This window comes from Athalia rosae, chromosome 7 (assembly GCF_917208135.1).
Source record: "Athalia rosae chromosome 7, iyAthRosa1.1, whole genome shotgun sequence".
In the NCBI taxonomy this organism is placed as follows: domain Eukaryota; kingdom Metazoa; phylum Arthropoda; class Insecta; order Hymenoptera; family Athaliidae; genus Athalia; species Athalia rosae.
In genome coordinates, this window is record NC_064032.1 from 12956701 (window position 1) to 12975681 (window position 18981).

At 36.0% G+C, this 18981-nt stretch overlaps 5 protein-coding genes and 1 long non-coding RNA gene across 8 annotated transcripts; 1 reads left to right on the forward strand and 5 right to left on the reverse strand.

Moving 5' to 3' along the window:
* Positions 1-246: 246 nt before the first annotated feature.
* LOC125501953 lies at positions 247-3248 on the reverse strand. Of its 2 annotated transcripts, XR_007279698.1 has the most exons (6): positions 2948-3248; positions 2693-2804; positions 1699-2091; positions 1170-1390; positions 471-814; positions 247-374 (listed from the first exon to the last, which is right to left on the reverse strand). It is a non-coding gene; the product is annotated as an uncharacterized LOC125501953 (long non-coding RNA). The 2 variants fall into 2 exon arrangements; XR_007279697.1 differs by having other exon boundaries at positions 1699-2804.
* On the forward strand, positions 2447-4295 carry LOC125501948 (putative gustatory receptor 28b). The gene is made up of 7 exons (XM_048659175.1): positions 2447-2761; positions 2841-3115; positions 3192-3395; positions 3479-3728; positions 3793-3861; positions 3947-4036; positions 4111-4295. Exons 1-7 carry the CDS (start codon positions 2447-2449, stop codon positions 4207-4209), a joined length of 1302 nt encoding a protein of 433 aa, XP_048515132.1. The 3' UTR covers positions 4210-4295.
* A 121-nt stretch (positions 4296-4416) lies between these two features.
* Positions 4417-9197, reverse strand: LOC125501949 (putative gustatory receptor 28b). Its single transcript, XM_048659177.1, has 9 exons — positions 8880-9197; positions 8526-8806; positions 8249-8380; positions 7915-8170; positions 7764-7832; positions 7585-7674; positions 7360-7497; positions 7016-7173; positions 4417-4698 (listed from the first exon to the last, which is right to left on the reverse strand). The coding sequence occupies exons 1-7, from the start codon at positions 9195-9197 to the stop codon at positions 7417-7419; spliced, it is 1227 nt and encodes a 408-aa protein (XP_048515134.1). The 3' UTR covers positions 4417-4698; positions 7016-7173; positions 7360-7416.
* A 36-nt stretch (positions 9198-9233) lies between these two features.
* LOC125501947 lies at positions 9234-11648 on the reverse strand. Its single transcript, XM_048659173.1, has 7 exons — positions 11322-11648; positions 10951-11222; positions 10605-10802; positions 10229-10487; positions 10060-10119; positions 9848-9937; positions 9234-9757 (listed from the first exon to the last, which is right to left on the reverse strand). The coding sequence occupies exons 1-7, from the start codon at positions 11646-11648 to the stop codon at positions 9650-9652; spliced, it is 1314 nt and encodes a 437-aa protein (XP_048515130.1). The 3' UTR covers positions 9234-9649.
* A 429-nt stretch (positions 11649-12077) lies between these two features.
* LOC105687932 (putative gustatory receptor 28b) lies at positions 12078-16918 on the reverse strand. 2 transcript variants are annotated; one of them, XM_020853517.2, is made up of 8 exons: positions 16395-16918; positions 16056-16327; positions 15772-15966; positions 15440-15695; positions 15282-15350; positions 15121-15210; positions 13935-15006; positions 13726-13862 (listed from the first exon to the last, which is right to left on the reverse strand). In XM_020853517.2, exons 1-7 carry the CDS (start codon positions 16725-16727, stop codon positions 14908-14910), a joined length of 1314 nt encoding a protein of 437 aa, XP_020709176.2. In that variant the 5' UTR covers positions 16728-16918; the 3' UTR covers positions 13726-13862; positions 13935-14907. The 2 variants fall into 2 exon arrangements, with proteins under 2 accessions (XP_025602545.2, XP_020709176.2); XM_025746760.2 differs by lacking the exons at positions 15121-15210; positions 15282-15350; positions 15440-15695; ... (1 more) ...; positions 16056-16327; positions 16395-16918 and adding exons at positions 12078-12219; positions 12390-12479; positions 12758-12829; positions 12944-13199; positions 13279-13476 and having other exon boundaries at positions 13588-13862; positions 13935-14904.
* Positions 16919-17093: 175 nt separating this feature from the next.
* LOC125501951 lies at positions 17094-18945 on the reverse strand. Its single transcript, XM_048659184.1, has 6 exons — positions 18358-18945; positions 18146-18271; positions 17787-18063; positions 17639-17713; positions 17457-17546; positions 17094-17385 (listed from the first exon to the last, which is right to left on the reverse strand). Exons 1-6 carry the CDS (start codon positions 18582-18584, stop codon positions 17323-17325), a joined length of 858 nt encoding a protein of 285 aa, XP_048515141.1. The 5' UTR covers positions 18585-18945; the 3' UTR covers positions 17094-17322.
* Between the last annotated feature and the right edge of the window lie 36 nt (positions 18946-18981).

Here is an 18981-nt window from a genome sequence, read left to right on the forward strand (position 1 = left end):
AAATTTGATCAGTTTCCCTTGTTAAAACGGCGATTGACGGTTACATTTGAAAATTATTCCGCCGACATGTTTTCCCGCAAAGCAATCTCCCTTGGTGATTCCATGAAACCGTTAATTTTTCTAAATTGGTTCACGGGAATGGGCTACGTTTGGCAACCCGATCAAACCCGGCTGTCTTACTTGCTAGCCTATTTTTATTTGATTTCAGTTAACGTAATAAATGGAATACTCATGTACCTTTCTTTTTCAACCTGGTCGCCCAATATCCCAAATGACACGAATTCACGACTTACATTCAACGTTATAATTGGTACGAATTCAGTCAACTCTGTGATCGCACCCGTCCTGTTTTTCATCCAAAACAAGGTGATTACCTGCAAAAAGAGAAGAAAAAAACTTGTACACCGATTATAAATTTTCCATAAATTCACCACGAGATTGATGATTGTCATATTTTAATACGTGCGTACATCTTACGCTCCACAGATGTTACACGGTTCTCTTCACAGGCTCCGCATATTGGATGCAAAATTTCACGCGATGTTTAGTGATGAAATCAATATGGAATATCGCCAACGTTTCAATAGATTAAGTTTGCAATTCATCGGCATTTATTTATCGATGGGGATGATAGCCTGGTCAAATTTTTCCTGGAATCCGCCTGCACCGGATATCTTCTCGACTATCGTCACCACGATGGTATTGGTTCAACCAATGGGTGTTATGCTTACACAGGATCTGAACCTGTGGACTCTAATGGGGTGACTTGTTTTCTTGTTAAAATAATGAAATCTTTCATTATCGTTCATGTGATCTGAAAACATCATGTATTTCAAAATTTAGGTGGCTGGAAAAGAAGTTTCAAAACTTGAATAACGGTTTGTTACAATTGGCAGAAACAACACCATCTGCCCATCATGGCTCAAAAATATCACATCTTAAACGAATCCGCAATGTTTTAGCGGTAAAACCTATCAGAAAAAATAAAAATGGGACTTTGACGAATCTGACGAACAATAAACACCTCATTGTCAGAGAATTTAGGTGATTCGTTGTAGAACTTCAATTTTCTGCAACGATTGCAACCGCGGAAACCGGTTTGGCATCTTTTAATCAATTTTTGATAATTCTTTTCATTTTTTATTTTCCATTTAAACAGAGGAATTTACCTTGAACTGTGCAAAATCTCTTCTGAGATGAACGTTTGCTTCGGGGTGCAAAATCTAATAACTGCTGGAACATCCTTCGTAATGATAACGGGGCTATTGTATGGTTTGTACGATGGTATGTTGAAGGTATTTCCTCCAGATGGTGAGAGTTTTGGAAGGCTCTCCTCTTCGGTTTTATGGCTCGGTTTATACTGTATCAGAATCTGGATAATCGGACACTGCTGCTGGGGGGTTACAAAAGAAGTGATTAGAAAATTAATTACAGCTAATTATTGGCGGTGGGTCCGTGAAATTAGAAAATAACGAGACTCATATTTCAGGCCAATAGAACCGGGCGAGCAGTGTATGAATTTTTAAAATCATCCTACGATGATCAGCTGTACAAAGAGGTTTGTAGATACGAAATTTGTATGTTTAGATCACAAGTATAATGAAAATTTTCGCGAAATTAATGTCCACCGAATTTTGGTTCATTAATTAAACAAAAATAAATTTCTCCTCGGCTGGAAGTTAGTGATTATTGAATTACCAAAGAAATGAGAAATTCATCCATCTACTTTCCACAGATGCAAGATTTTTCGGTGCAAATTATTCACAACCCTGTGCGCTTTGATGCCCGCGGATTCTTCAATCTGGATCATAGTCTTGTCCGTAGCGTTAGTATGGATGATATTTCCACTTTTTCCAAACGAATCCTTTTAGCTCATTGATTTTTCATTTTTTTTCCAAAATTCACAGGTAATCGCAACCATAACGACGTACTTGGTAATCCTCATCCAGATGAGCTCATCGCCAGACGAAAGCTCATCCGTTGTTTCGTCCAACATTACCAGCCCCTCGTTAACCTGATAATGTTAATCTGGACGAATATGACCTTGGCGAGAGAAGGAACCTATTATTCTATCAACGGTGGATAGAACATCTGAAAGTTAAATTATTAAAAATAGATTAGAATTGATTATTGTACAAGTTCGTCGTCATTACCTAAAATGGAAGGAAGACCGATAAATGGATTAGCAACACATTCTGAAAATTACCTCACCCCCTAAGTGTAAAGATAATTATGCATAAGAGCGTTCAATCGAAAAAAGAGTAGTTATTTCGGAACCAAGATTATCGGTTGACTTATCATTAATCTATTGGGTTTTTTTAATGCCTTTCAGTGCCTCGGGTCTTCAAACCGTATACACAAGTGTTAACGATCATTCCTACGACTCGTTGAAGCGATTGAAATTTTCTCACGATTCAATTGTTGTATTATTTTCAAAATTCAAACAATGTTCTTTCGACCAAAGACCCTTCTCGACTCGTTAAAACCGTTAATATTTTTAAACTGTTGGACGGGGCTAGGCACTTTGGATATTTGTTTCAAGAATCGTTACCTGTACAATCTAGCAATCATTTACGTGATACTCGTTGACGTTATGAATTCAACACTAGCGATGATTGGGGTCTGGTTCGTTTCGCAAAGGCTCTATTCCGATACGACCATAACATCATCTTCCATCGGTAGCATAACTTACGGTGTAGTGATAGGAACAAATTCTCTTCACTCCTTTGTAGCTCCGTTATTAGTTTGGCTTCAAGGAAAGGTAATTTCTTAATAAGAACAGGTTACCATCCCCGGAGCAAAATCTGATAAATAATTTCAATTGTTAAAAAAATCTAAAGGCGTTGAGGAACTTGTGTCGCAGGATGTCAATATTGGACGCGAAATTTCAAGCAGCTTTGGGAGTTCAGATCCAAGACGAATATCGGGAACGGGTCATCCTCCTTACCTTCCAAGTAGTAGCCATCTGCATAATAATGTCACTCGCAGTTGCAGTAAATTTCTGGTGGACCATACCGTACACATCTGGATTATCGTTTTTCGTTACTACACCTACTTTACTTCAGCCAGTAGGATTCATTTTGACACTGAACTTGAACTTGTATACTCTTCTGCGGTACGTGCTTCTCTTATTATTATAATAAAATTCAATTGTCATCTGACTTGATTGTGTTTCGTCTTCTGCCGTTCAGATATCTCGAAAATAAATTGAAGGACTTGAACAACGGCGTACTAAATTTAGCCGAAGAAACTTATATTCCTCCTAATCCCACCAGAGAAATATCGTGGCTTGAAGTGCCTCACGATATACTACAAGTGAGATCCTGCAGGAAACAAGATAAAATTCAAGCCCTAAGATTGATCGTCGAAAAAAATCAAGCCCTCAGAGAGATAAGGTCAGTGGTTGAATCTCAATTTTTCATGTGAAATTTTGTGGACTTGAAAATTTGTGCAGTGAAATTCGCTGTTATTTTGTCAGGAAACTGCACTTGGAAATCTGTAAATTGTCAGAAGAAATCAACTCTTGTTTTGGAGCCCAAAATCTTCTCACTGTGGGAACATCATTTATAATAATTACCGGATTGTTGTACACGATTTATAGAGGTGTAACGTTGAATCAACAAAATCATGTAGAAATGTCAAGTATCATTCCGTTGGTTACCTGGTTGTTATTTTACATCTTCAGAATTTGGGCGATCCCACATTACAGTTGGATTGTTGGAAACGAGGTCAGCTGAACCAGATCGCGAACTTGAATAACAAAAATTTTCTATTCCCATTTTCATTTTTCAGGCTAAAAAAACTCAACAAGTAATTTATGAATTATTACGATCACACTCCGACGAAATTCTTCAAAAAGAAGTAAGATAAATGAGATGCTGATTAGGATCGTGTTCATGTTTTTCAATTATTATTAAACTTCAACTCCCTCTCTTCTACTTCACAGATACAACAATTTTCCGTGCAGATGCTTCAAAATTCCATAAGCTTCAATGCTTGTGGTTTTTTTAATCTGGATTACACTTTTATCCAAGGAGTGAGTGTGCACTGAAACTATCTACAACGTGACATGAAAAAATGAATTAATTATTAATCGCTAATTGTATGTAGGTAATCGGGACCATAACTACTTACCTGATAATTCTCATCCAGTTGAACCCCGTAAATCAACGAATTTCCTACTCGGCAATAAATTCTACAAAATTTTAAGCGAATATACTTGAAAATTCTACATCGATGTTCAACAATCTATGTAAATTAGGATGTTAATATACAATAAATTTATGTGTAACTCATGCATATTAACTGTTGTTTCCTAATGATTTATCCCTATTCATTTTTGGTTTTTTTTTTCAATCATAAAATTATGTTCACCCAGCGATGTGACGAATATATCTATGGTTCAACCAACGTTGCGATCGATATGTTAATAACACTTTATACGTTCGTCAATTATGTATGAATGAGAAAAAGAATATTTTTCATCTGTCCAAAGTTTGATATCGACTTCAATTACGTTTATGCGTATCTAGTTTTCTTGATTCCTCACTTGAAAACGGTGCGACTGACAAACTGAGAAAAAGAATATTTTTCATCTGTCCAAAGTTCGATATCGACTTCAATTACGTTTATGCCTATCTAGTTTTCTTGATTCCTCACTTGAAAACGGTGCGACTGACGAACTGGTGGAGGTGAAACCTGAGAAAATAAAGAAATAAAAATTATTGTAAAGTTCATCATATCTCAAATCGGACCATGTTCTCCAATCAACCAAAGATATTTTACGATTCTATAAAACCTTTACTTCATCATCAGCGGATCATTGGTATCGGATTTTATCGACATCCGAATCAAAATCGTCAATCATTTCTCCTCATATGTATTTGGTCAATCTGTTTCAATCTCTTCACTTTTTTGTGCACATGCTATGGTTACTATAATGTATTAATTGGCACGTATGACTTTTCGTCCAATCATATTGGCTCCGTTACAATGCACGTAGTGAGCATAACGAATTGTATTCACACGCTGATAGCTCCTCTTTTCATAAGGATACAAAGAAAGGTGATTGAAAACTAGAAAAAGAAAACATAAAAGTTTCAAATTTTTCAGAGTATTTTGACAGTTATAATTTTTTTAATATCCGCAGGCGGTGTGGGAAAATTTTATAAAACTACAATTGTTGGATGACAAATTTCAAGCGTTGTTCGGTGTTGATATTAATCAGGAGTATCGTAGTAGATTCTCTCGCATTTGTTTACAACTATTCGGAATTAATTTAATTGTAGCTAGTACAAGCGTATTCTTCGTTATATGGCTCTCGACAATCTACAACTTATCGCTAGGTTTGATAATTAGCATATCACTCTTTCAATCGACGTGTTTAATGATCACATTGGCCTTCAACTTCTGGATTATATTGAGGTATTCTCAATCGGCTTTCAGAAAACCGCTGAGCTTCGGATTGAAAAATTTTGTCGCTGATATCGTTTTCTTCCAGCTACATCGAAAAAAAATTTCGGGATTTGAATGACAGCTTGTTACGATTGGCCAACACAAATTCATTCTCTAGCCCCAAAGGATTATTGCTACCCGATGCAACCAGCAATGTCCTAGTCATTCGGCCCTGGCGAAAAACGGAAAAATGTATAGCAGAAACATTGATCAACGAGAAACGATACTTTTTAAGAGAGATAAGGTTGGTAAATGAGTCAAAATTTCAGTTACTCCAAGAGGTTTCGCACAAAAAAGGAAATCAAAAATTCTCGCCTCGGTGTTCCTGCCATTGTTTAAGATTCAAAAAAAAAAAAATTCAAATCCGTTTTTCTTTTCAATAGGAAGCTTCATTTAGAAATCTCCAACTTATCTAGTGAAATAAATTGTGCTTTTGGTACTCAAAATCTCCTCACCGCTATAACATCCTTCATCATACTGATTGGGACATTATACAAAAGTTATGAAACTGTAGCATTGATGTCCTCGACTGACCAGAACTTTTTAAAACGTCAACTGTTGAGTTATTTATTTTCGGTACTCTTTCATACCATCAGAATTTGGATGATCACTCACTCGAGCTGGAGAGTAACTAGAGAAGTAATTGAAACGTGAATTACGACCTCACATAATTGCCGACCAAAGAAAATCTATACATCAATCCTTCAAATCATTATTTATTTTTTTTTTCAGGCGAAAAAAACTGGAGAAGTAATTTACGAACTTTTAAAATCACACCCCAATAAAGAACTCCGAAAAGAGGTATGCTATGCCCGCTGAATTAATTTCCCCGGATTGAAAAACGAAATACATAATAAGAAAGAAAATAACGATTAATTCAGTATGAATAATGAAACGCGTTTAACATTTTCACAGATACAGATTTTTTTGATCCAGATGCTCAAGAATCCCGTCAGTTTCAACGCCTGTGGATTTTTCATTTTAGATCACAGTTACATCAAAAGAGTAAGAATCTGATAACATTTACGCTGTTTTTCTTGCATTTTGAAAGCAGCGCGAACTCGATTTTTTGAATTTTTTATCTATTCATTTATTCTTTAAACTTCCTCGAATTCGAAGGTGATCGCGACGATATCAACATACCTCGTCATCCTCATCCAGATGAGTTCTTCACCTGAAACGGAAGACGGAGTAGCCAACAAACGGCACCCGAACGTAGCCAAGAGTGATGTAAAAAATTGATGATAATACAAAAACATGTATTATTTTACAGTAGAAGAAAAGAAAATCAAATTATGATAAAAAGTTGCAACTACCCGCAGTTTTTGCGAATGTGAAAAATAATATCATTCGATGTAACGTGACTTTCAATCAAGCCCTGTGATGATGTCCATTTTATCTGATCCGTTTGAAATCTTTTTCCAAACGATTGGAATCCTTAATTTTTTTCAATCTTCTTCGACACACACATGTACACACATAGTATAGGTATGTGATAATATCCTCGGTCAATATACAGAACACACACGTCAGGTAATTAGCTGTGCTGACAAAATATTACCTATCTAAGAATATTCCGATAATCTTCACCAATTACTCAAATTCTTGTATCGTTAGCAAATGTAGGTGAATTTCCGCCCATCTGCCCATCAAATTGAAAAATCTACCAGCGCTGAAATGCATCGAACTTTGCAATATCTGCATTGGGAATTCCTGAATCTGTGGATTTATAATAACATGGTCAATAGAGAAAATTATCGTGGTATTTTTAATAAGGAGAAAAAAGAAGAAAAAAGAATGAAAAAACACCACTAATTGCCTACCTCGCTTTCTAGTTTTCTTACTGTAATTTCATAAATTATTTTGCCGGTTTTGGCAGCGTGATTAATAATTTGAATGGAGTACCTATTACACTGAAAAGCGTTGAAATTTGCTTGATTATTATATCATTAAGTTTGTCATTCAATTGTCGCAGCTAGTGTCGAGTACAGAATCACTCATTTGTATGAGGATTACTAGATGAGTCGTTACGGTTCCAATCACCTGCAATTCGGAAAAGAATAGAAAATTTTCAAGTTGAAACAATTTTTGGGTTTATTTCCGTCATAGGAAATATGTAGGTATACAAACTCCGTGAAAGAAGGCGTGATCTATGGTAAAAAATCCACACGCGTCAAATGTCACAGGATTTTGAATCATCTGCAGTGAAAATTCGTGTATCTGAAAAGAAAAAAAAAAGGAATCAGTCACGAAGATTGTTGATATTGATAATGGAAAAACATGATCTGAATGTCATCACCGATGCAAACCTCGTTTTGAAGTCGGTCATCGTAGTTTAATATCAAAAGTTCGTAAATTACGTGCCCAGTTTCTTTGGCCTGTAAATAAAATTGAAAAAAATCTTCTAATCCTGCGGGATGTCATTATTATCATCATCGTTATTCACGACATTATTTTTACCCTTTCGGTAACCCTCCGGCAGGAATGTGCTAGAATCCAAACTCTCAATGCGTAAATAATGACCCAGGTGATAGTTGGAATTATCGCTAGTTGCACCCTTCTCTCCGTCAGAGACAATTCAGTCTTAACACCTAAATATATACAGTACAACAATCCCGTAACTATCACGAAAGAAGATCCAACAGTCAGGATATTCTGAACACCAAAGCCCGCGTTGGCCCCCTTAGCCAACTCGTACAACTGCATGTGAATATTCCTTGAAATTTGAAAAATAAAATTAATGTTCCAATTATAAGCTTCTAGGTTTCCAAACCTTTCAAATCATCAAACTTACCTGATCTCTTTGAGTCTGCGGAGCTTGTCGGCCATAATATCTACGCTTTCTGATTCTTCCTTCGCTGGATCGATCTGCACCGCCAATTTCATCAAGGCGATGTTCAAATCTTGAAATTTTTTTTCAAGGTACCTGAAACGATCCAGAGAAAATCTTTACGTGATAAACCCGGTGATGGATCGAAGGTGTGTAGAATTATTTGAACAAAAAGATACATAATAATTGAAATGAAATGAATAAATAGATCTACAAAATATCATCACGATATATTACATACCCTAGCAGGACGTAGAAGTTGAAACTTAGTGTAAAAATAACGGTCGTTGGTTGAAATATGTTCATTAAAATGGATAAATTCAGGATTGAAAATCCGACGATATTATCCGTCATCAATAACAACTCAATTACTATTACACCGTTCAATAATATAATTGGTATTATTATTTTTAGACTGAGATGAATAAAACGTTTCCTATATTCGTTCTGTATATCAACTCCAAATATGGTTTCGAATTTGATGTCCAGTATAGGCAGATGTTTGAAGTAATCCAAGAATGCCTACGACAGGAAAACGAATTACAGAGTTTCTTCGGAGAAATATGAGCAATTTTTCAATAACGTCTGAAATTACCTTTCTCTGAAGACAAACCAATATTGGCGCTAAGACCGTATGAAAAGCGTTCGTCAAATTCAAAATCAGCATCATAACGGCTCCGATTCTTGAAGTTCGGTGCGTTATGTGTGCAACATCCATAACGTTGAAAATCCACGACGTAGCGTAGTATACGAACACTATATTTCCGGCATTAATGAAGAACATGTAAAGGCACAAGACAAAGTACTTTATAGTGCTTTGGCACGGTTGCCGAAGAGCGCCCATTCCTACCAAACAATTTAAATAAACAATCGGTTTCATGGAATCGTAAAAAGTCTTCCGTTGACCAAACATGATTTTAAAATAAAAGATAATCACCACCACTATTTACAATTTTCTATTGCAATCGTTCTTCGATAGAAAACAATAACGCAGAAAAGTCAGAAACAAGAAAAATCATGCACGATCACTTTTATTCTATTTCTACCAAATAATTGAACTGCGGGAATTGAAAGAAAATTCGAAAGCCTGGCCTACACCATAAGCCTCAGGCCTCGGAATAAAACGACCAATACTTCAGTACCTGATCAATATGTTTGTTGCTTTGTACACCTATTTTTTTTTGTTCATTTATTTTTTCATGTTATCATTTCCCTAATGGCGTTCATACTCTAATGAATAACATATGAAACGTAGAAGCTCAACCCACGATATAATGCAGGCACTCGAAATTTACGATGAACAACGACTTTGTAACAATTAATAACTTGGACACTAAGTGTGATAACTATATTAAACGTATTTTACTAAGCTTTGGTAACGTTTGCCAAATTTTCAGAGGAACGGCTTTCAAACTCTGGAGCGGGGTTCATCTGAATGAGGATGACCATATAGGTCGTTATGGAACCGATCACCTGCAGATAAAATAAAGATAAAAAACAAAATTGGAATACAATTGAAAAATGCAATTCCTCAGTTTTAATGATAAAAAATATAATACTTGCTCCTTGAATGAAGCTGTAATCCAAGTCGAAAAAGCCACAGGCATCAAACTGTACGGGATTGTGGATCATCTGAATGGAAAATTCTTCGATCTGCACAGCGATAATTTTATCGGATAAAATTCTGTGCGGTTATTATGTCAGATTTATGAAAAAAAAATTGAAAAAATAAACGGAAATTACAGATAAAAAAATTTCAATTATAATTTCTTTACCTCTTCTTCAAGTTTCGTCGTCTCCATAATTTCACAAATGATCTGTCCGGTTCTCAAGGACTAGATTTATCGGTTGCAAAAAAAGTATTGACAGTAATTATTTTTTTTCCTCAATCACGGTGGAGTGATTTGTATGCTACAGTAGATTCTTATTGCTCAGTTGTCATACCTCTTTGACCGCTGCCCCACATGCGAAATTTATTTTCAAAATTGTATAGAGGTAAGAGAAAATCCCGAACGTTGGCGTTGATTTAAATACACTAGCGTAATCGGACCAGGACGATGCCGAGAATAGGCGAGAAAATATATAAAATGCATAAAACATTCCAGTAATCACACCGAAGGACACGCTCAATGAAATCAGATTTTGAACACCAAAAGCGTCGTTTATTTTCCGCGACATCTTGGTGAGTTCCAAGTGAGCTTTTCTGTAGTACAAAAAACCAAAAATAAATGAAAAATCGAAGAATCAAAGAAAACGAACAATGAATTCAAGGTATTTCAATTCTTCAATGTAGAAATATACTGATTTAATTATTAATAACCTGATTTCATGTAACAAGTAACTGTAATCGTTTGTCGAAAGTTCAGGTCCGTCATTTTCCATCTCACGGCCTACCCTCGACTTTTGAACGCTTCTGAAAAACGGGGGAAGCACATTGCCAGGAAAACCATTGGTCGACTTTGGTTTAGCCATTTGCAATAAACCTTCGTTCATGTCTCGAAATTTCTTTTCAAGATACCTGAGGAAGGGCGTGACGGTGATAATAGCTTCATAAAATATGTACAGTTACGTTCATCGAACCGTTCAAGAAAAAATACTCGAAAATTTTTGATGAATTTTTTCAGTTAAAACTTGTTTTCCTTGTTTTTCGTTTTTCACATACTCACCCTACAAAAATACAGAAGTTAAGGTCTACGAGAAGCATAATTAATATCGGACGATGCAGAACAACGATCACGCAGGTCTTTTCCAATATGTTCAACCTCTCCAACATAGCCGCATGGTTTTCGCTACCTATGCTGATTATCGCTATAATCGAAATAGCTAAAATATTGCACAATAGGTAGATACATTGTTTCCCATGTTGATTTTTAGTTCCAAAAATCGCTCGAAATTTCACGTCCAATATCGGTATTTGATTGTAACATTCCATAATCCTCTGCGTGTAGAAAGAACGAAACAATTGCAAGATAAAATTATTATCGTGAAAAATTATTTTTCATCTATATACATACTTATATAATCGATTAATAATTACCTTTCTCTCTAACCACATTAATACCGGAAAAATCAATGCGATCAAACTATTTGAGAACATAATTAACAGTAGGACCTTAACAAGAAAAGGCAAGGACGGGGAATCTTCGAACTGTTCGTTTATGTAATCCAGAATAATCCTGTTCCCGTTGAATATGATCAACCATTGTAACAAATTGATAAATGCTGTTGAAATCCACGAGCAGGAGTACCAGAAATCCCTTTTATCGGATGGACGATACGCTCCCATTCCTGTCCACCAATTCATGAATCTGAGGAGTGTAAATGGATCGTACCAAATTTTTGAATTCCATCGGGAGAGAATCATGCTTGCAAAAATTCGAATTTACAGAAGATGTACAAGGTTCTATTTTTATCTCGTCGACTTATTTTCTCGATTGATTTAAGCGTACTACTTTTATAACATGCACACCTACTATGACGACTAATCCTTCTTACTCATCTCTGTAAACTGACATCAAGATAAGCTAGACACTAATGTAATTGATATAATTGTACTCATCGATATAATCATGATGAGGTGTTTTCGTAAAGCAACGTCGACTTGTCACTCTGATAATCGTTACGTTACAAAAATAATGTTCCATAAACATACAAGGACGCAATTAATAAATGATAATACACGCGATAACGTGTGCACGTGACCATTATTTTTTACCATAAAATTCATAATTGAACTATGTTTATTGATCATTTTTTGTTTTATGTTTGTTTCCCTCTGCATCGTTCATATTTTCTTCTATGCATTTGGTCTATGCTCTTGTTCAAATTTCAGCATTATTCGTCGAGTTATTTCCGGCTGGGTAGGTTGAGGGGGATTCATAAGGGGCGCTCATCTGGATGAGGATAACCAGGTAAGTCGTTACGGACCCGATTATCTGTAGATGAAAACAACAAATCAGAATAAAAAAATATACGTACAATGAATTTTTTACAACTGAAGGAAGCGAAAAATATTCAAGGAGGGAACAATTACTAAATAAATAACGGGAAAACTAAATGTATTTATACACTCTGCTTCGAATTGATCTAAGAATATTATACTCACCCCGTGAATCGAGCTGATATCCAGAACAAAGAAACCACCGACATCAAAACTGACGGGATTTTGGATCATCTGCAGCGAAAATTCTTGAACCTGTAAAATACATACGAGGCGTTCCAGGTCAAATGGAACACGAATACGTCGATCAAATTAAGTTGGGAATAAATCCCATCGAGATGATACCATGAAAACTTCAATAAAAAAACGTTGAATCTGGGTCCGCCTTTTGAGAAAAATCTGATGCTATAGGCTTGTCATTTATTTGGCTCATTGTCAGTAATTTTTAATTTAGTTCAAAAAAACAAGAAACTGCCCATTTGATGGCGAATAATTAAATCAACGAATATCCATCCTATACTCTAAATAATCACCTCTACTTGGATGACTTTGTCAAGTGAAGGCATGGCCAGAAGTTCATAAATGATATGTCCTGTTTTAGTTACCTACGAAATAAAGGAAAAAATAATAAATAAAACCGTTTTTCATTTGTTATGAATTATAAATAATTACTATGTATAAAAAAAAAAACAACGGAGATATTTGTATTTATATCGTACCTCTCTGACTACTTTACCACAGACAAAATTGGTCGTAACAATTTTTGAGGCATAAATGGCAGCCCATAAACACGATGAAAAATTGCTAGGCCTCAGGCGACGTAACCACGACATCCCGAACGGTCGATTACTTATGTAAAAAGTATACAACAATCCGGTTGTCATACCGAACGATATGATTATAGAAAGCAGGTTTTGTATCCCAAAAGCTTCGTTTATTTTCCGTGACATTTTGCTGAGTTCCAAGTGAGTTTTTCTGTCGAATATTTGAAAGACAAATGACCGATCATTTTTTAGGAAGATACTAGTATTTTCACTATTTTATTAAAACTCGCCTGGTCTCCTGCAACAGGTAAATGTAATCGTTCCTGAAAAAATCAGGATGGTCTCTACCCGACCTGTAGGCGGTCCTCCCATTCAAAGCACTCAATTGAAATTGCCGGGGAACCATTTTTTTACGTAAACCGAACAGACTTCGCTTTTCTATTTGCCGTAAACTTTCGTTTAAGTCGCGAAACTTCATCTCGACATACCTGTGGAAGTCCGTGCAGAATTGACAATAAAATTTCACAAATTTATGTCGAAAAAAGAAGAAGAGAATCATCAGATTTCGCACATTTAGTTCGAATAATTTTTCTACTCACCCTACTAAGGTGCAGAAGTTTAGGTCTAGGAGGAGCAAAACGAGAATCGGATGATGCAGTGTGAAAGTGACGCATAAGTGTTCGAAAAAATTTCTGCTAAATGAACCAATCCATGAGGCGTCGTTAACCACGGCGATACAGACAACGAAGAAAATGAGAAAAATTTGAAACAAAATCCAAAGATACTGTTTTCCATATTGATTCTTCGCTCCGAAAATCCTACTAAATTTAACATCCAACGCCGCCACTTTTTGGAGACAATGTTCCGTGAGCAACTGTGAGTGTTAGAGAAGTTAAATATTTTTGTTAATTAATCAGAATAAAATTAAGGTGAATAGATTTATTACCTTTTTTCGCGACATCAGTAATAACGGAGCAATGACCGCGATGATTACGTTCGTAATGACGAGTGTCTTTAACATTTTATCGGGAAAGTTTGGTAACTTAGCAGCTTCGTCCAACTGACGCAGAGTTTTTTGCGCTCCGATGTATATGAAAATCCAGTGAAGAAAATTGATCGAAACCATCATCATCAACGAACAGATATAAGAACAGTTACTTTGATTCGATGCTTGGTACATTCCCAATCCTGTCAACCAATTAACGATACCGAGAGGAACCAAGACGTCGAAAAAAGTTTTAGATTTCAATTCGCCGAAAATCATTTTTCAAAAATCTAAAATTTACACTTCGTTACTCATTCAGTTTTTCAGAAATCCTAGCAGCTATTCCTTTTTTGCTTTATCTCTGTAGTGTTGATTGGTGTCGCCTTTAAGAGAAACGTATACATTTCTCTTCAAGCTGATATCGTTGTATGAGCCATAAAATAATCTCGCATGCAAATGAATTGAAAAACTACCAATGCGTATAATGGGAATTGTTATTGCGAAGTAACGAGTGATTATCATTTTAAGAATCGCCACGTATTTTGAAAGATGCTTGATAAGCGTAAACGCAGGCATGTATAAGCCTTATCTGCCAATTAAGGTTCATCAAGTTAATAGAAATAATTCGCGTTACTAATGCTAAAAGGGCGTATCTCAAAATATAGCTCTGCAGCGCCTAAAGGGCGTATATTTAGAGATACATCTTTTTGGCATTACTAACGCGATATAATAACCGGATATAATTAAACTCGAGCATCGATTAATGAAGAATTCTAGAGAGATCTCACCACAGCGTGTTTCTGTTCACTTACGATAAGTAAAAATATATCAAGCGAAGGATCATGTGCGGATGGCTCATTGAAATAAATTATTCAATACCTGGAAAAATTTAATCTGAAACGAATCTCTACGATAAGGCGTAATTCACATTTTCTCATATTTCTGTATCGTTTGCCGAATTGTCAACGGTTGGCATATCAGCGGTGCTCATTTGGATGAGGATGACCAGGTAAGTTGTTATAGATCCGACCATCTTTGTAATGACAAAAAAAAAAAAAATTGACGTATAAATTTCTACAACTGTTCAGGGTAGTAAAAAATACAATACCGATAGTGTTGCTTGAAGTAAAAATATAATCATACTTACTCCTTGAATCAAACTAAAATCTAGAGTAAAAAGACCACAAGCATCGAAACGCGTGGGATTTTGGAGCATTTGTAGTGAAAATTTCCGGATCTGTAAAAAATTCGAACGAATATCTGATCAATCGATCCTTAATGAGGTAGAATGAATCTTCTAGAAATTACCTCCATTTGAAGATCATTGTCAAGTGTCAGTGTAAGTATTTCATAAATTACTTGTCCAGTTTTTAGGGCCTGCAAATGAAAAGCGCGCGAATGAAGAATCTACGCATTACGAAGCTAATCATTGTTAGTAGGGCTTATTGATTGTCCAAAGCCAATACCTCTCTAGAGACTCTTCCGCATGATGAATTAATCCTCCAAATTTTGAAAATGTAAATGGCGAGCCATATAGGTGAAATGGCATCGAAATAGGTCACGTTACGCAGCGATGATTGACTATGATAGTGAAAACTAAAGTAAGAATTGTACAACAATCCAGTGATCATGGCAAAAGAGACTCCCATCGAAACAAGATTCTGGATCCCAAAGGTTGCATTTACTTTTCTAGCGAACTTGCTGAGTTCCAAGTGAGCCTGTCTGCGGAGCATGAATGATTGATGACTATGAAATGTAGTGCTTTATATTATTGGGTTAAAATGTTTTCTATTCTCGCCTGGTTTCGTCCAACAAGTTACGGTAGTATCTCGCGACATTTCTGACTGCCATATTTTTCAGCTTATTGGCTGTGGATGCCGGCAGAAAAATCTCAGGCATCACGATCTGCAGTTGTCCTTGTGGATTGGTGTTTCGGGTTCCGACAAATTCCAGCAAAGACTCATTCAGGTATCGAAACTTGTGTTCGAGATAGCTGCGGTTATTACAATAGCATAAGTATCCGCTTACAATTAGCGTGAAATTTCACATTTCTCGTCACGCTCCAGTTTCTTAACGTTGTACCTTGTAAGAGTGTAAAAATTAAGATCAAGCAGTAGCATGATCAGTATCGGGTGATGAAATGCTGTGCTGATGACCAAGAAGTCATATACTTCAGCGCTGAACTTCGAAATCCACGTACTGTCGTAGGTCGTGATAATTACCATAAATAAAGAAATCCCACAGACTTGGCCCAATACGACCCTATAAAATTTTCCGTAATTGTTCCAAGCTTTAGATATACCCTTGAATTTGTAGTCCAACAATGGCATTTGCCAGATGCAATCACGGACCGCCTGAAAAATGTAAAAGTTTTTACAACGTATCAGATAAAATAAGCAGCAAACTATTTGTAATTTTCACCTTTCTTTGCGTCCAAACTATGACAATAGAAATCACGGTGATGGATGTGTTTACGATCACAAGTGCTTCGAACATCCTCGTAGCCATGGCAAGTGCCGTGGGTGAAGTTTCAAAGAAGTTGTCTAATTTTTTCAATAAAATTCTCACTCCCTGAAACATCGCCGAGCAATGTGCTATATTCATAACCACTGTTCCCATTACAACCAAGGAATATGACCTGACGCTTTGCTTTGGTCTTCTATACGTGCCGAGTCCTGCCATCCGATTAAATATAATTAAAGGATTAATCGCTTCAAGGATGTTTCTCGATTTGGGATGTCCCGAGAAATTCATCTTTGATTATTTCGGTGCACTATGCAGCAGGGTAACTGAAACGTAAAACTTCTATCTATTTTTCACGATGTGATGATCTATTATTTTTTCTAAATTGACGTGCTTAAAAATTGCAATGAATCCGACGAATTGCTGAATTTTGTCTTTTTGCCTATATTCCTCTTCACTTCTTCTTTGCGAACTGACATCGATGCGTATACTTTTCATGTATTTAGAGAATTCCGGTCATTCTGAGTCAATAAAGATAATTAGATATCCCTAATCGCGAGTGGAGGACGACAATGTTGCTTTAGTTCATTAAATTGTATACTTAAAAAGACGTACGATAAGCCCACACTAAAATGCGTCACGATACACTTCATTCATATTTATTTCAGGTGTAACGTTCGTGACTATGGTTGATCAGATGCCAATATTTTTACACTCTAATCATGATTTGCCGTTGCCAATCGAAAGCCCACTTACTACCATCATCATTGCTATTATTATCATTATCTGAGGAAATTATAGCTACAAGTTGTACTAAAAAAGTGCAATTATTTATCGACTGCAATCCGTTCTGACGCCATTAATGGGTTCCAGACTTTCCAGGTGCCTATTCATGAATATCGTCCATCTGAACCTGGAGTAGCAATAACGTCGTGACAGTCCCGATCATCTAGAAAATTGTAAAAAAAGGTGAAAAGCAGGAACATTCTATCGAGCAAAAATCGTTAGTCCGATTCATACCCTATGAATCGTAGTAAAATCCAAGACAAAAAATTCATAAGCGGTAAAGCGCAAAGGATTTTGTATCAACTGAAGTAAAAATATATCGATCTGAAAAAGAGAAACGAACAAATTAATTGGAAAAAAGTAGAGAATAAATTAATTAGATAATGGGTGTGACAATTTCTTTATTATTAGAATACCTCGCGTCGAAATTTTTCGTGACCGTTAGTAGTTGCTATCTGTAGTTCGGCAAGCAGTTGTCCTGTCCTGTTAGCCTATGGAATATGTAAACAAAATCATTTCTTCAATGATCCGAAACTTGATCATTTATTGATAATGAATTATTACCTCGTAACTTGTAGCCACACAGGTGTGAATAGTCAAAAAAATTTTTGTGCTAAACAATACCAATGGCATCGCACGAATGAGCTTGTGCAGAAAACAATAACTATGTAATGCCCCGGTTGAATTATACGGGCATGAATCCATCAGAACAAACATTACGTACAGTTTGAACAATTGCGATAGTGAGTTGAGAAAAGAATTAGTCATTGATAGTAGAATTTGAATCCCTATTGTCGTGTTGTATTCCGATGCCATCGAGCAGATGCTGTAATGTATTTCTCTGATAATGAAAAAATTGAAAGAAAATTCGATAGCGTTCATTAAATATCATAATCACACGATCTGATTGAAAATCGAATGACCTTATATCGGTTATCAAGTAAACTTGGATTTTTTCACTGTTTGCTGCATTAATTAATTGAGGATGTCGTTTGAATAATATATTTGGTATAAGCTTGTTCACGCACTGCAGTCTGTTGCGAAGATACCTGCAACATTCGTACCAATTTTTCATGAATATTTGCTACCTCCATAGAAAGGAAAATAAAAAAATAATCAACTGTTTAGGACCAACCTGAGGAAATTGTTGAATGTTAAATCGGTGACGAATTGGAACACTGTGGTATACATCACGTGAATGAGTAAGCAAATTTTAGGTATCGTACCGTAAAACTTTATGTCTGAGATAGCGGTGTCCAAGGAAATTATGCAAATAATTGAAACGAAGATACCTAACAGCCAAGTAATCTGCGACTTGAATGTATAATTGTAATCGGTTGGGATCCCGTGCAATTTGAGCATTTCATTTATGTTATCCAAATTGCGGAAACGTTGTCTAGTGTACTAAAAGTTCGTAAAAATAATTAATTTTATTTGGATGATAAAAGTAGGAAAAATCTGTACTGAAGTTTTCTCTTTTTCTCTTTCGAATACAACCTTATAGCCGATCTGCCCAAGGATTATGTCGACAAAGCGTGAGGTGAATAACAAGGCGCTACTGAATCGATAATTAGTAGCTGCGATTTTTGATCCCTGGGTTTCCAAAATCTGTGCAAAGTCGGCGATATTATATATCAAAATCCAAAGGGCAAATTGGACCGTGGACCAAATGGCTGACATAATGGGGCGTGGTTTTCCCGTAGGATATTCCAGAACACCGACCCCCATTAACAGGTTCATAATGGCGGTAGGTGAGAAC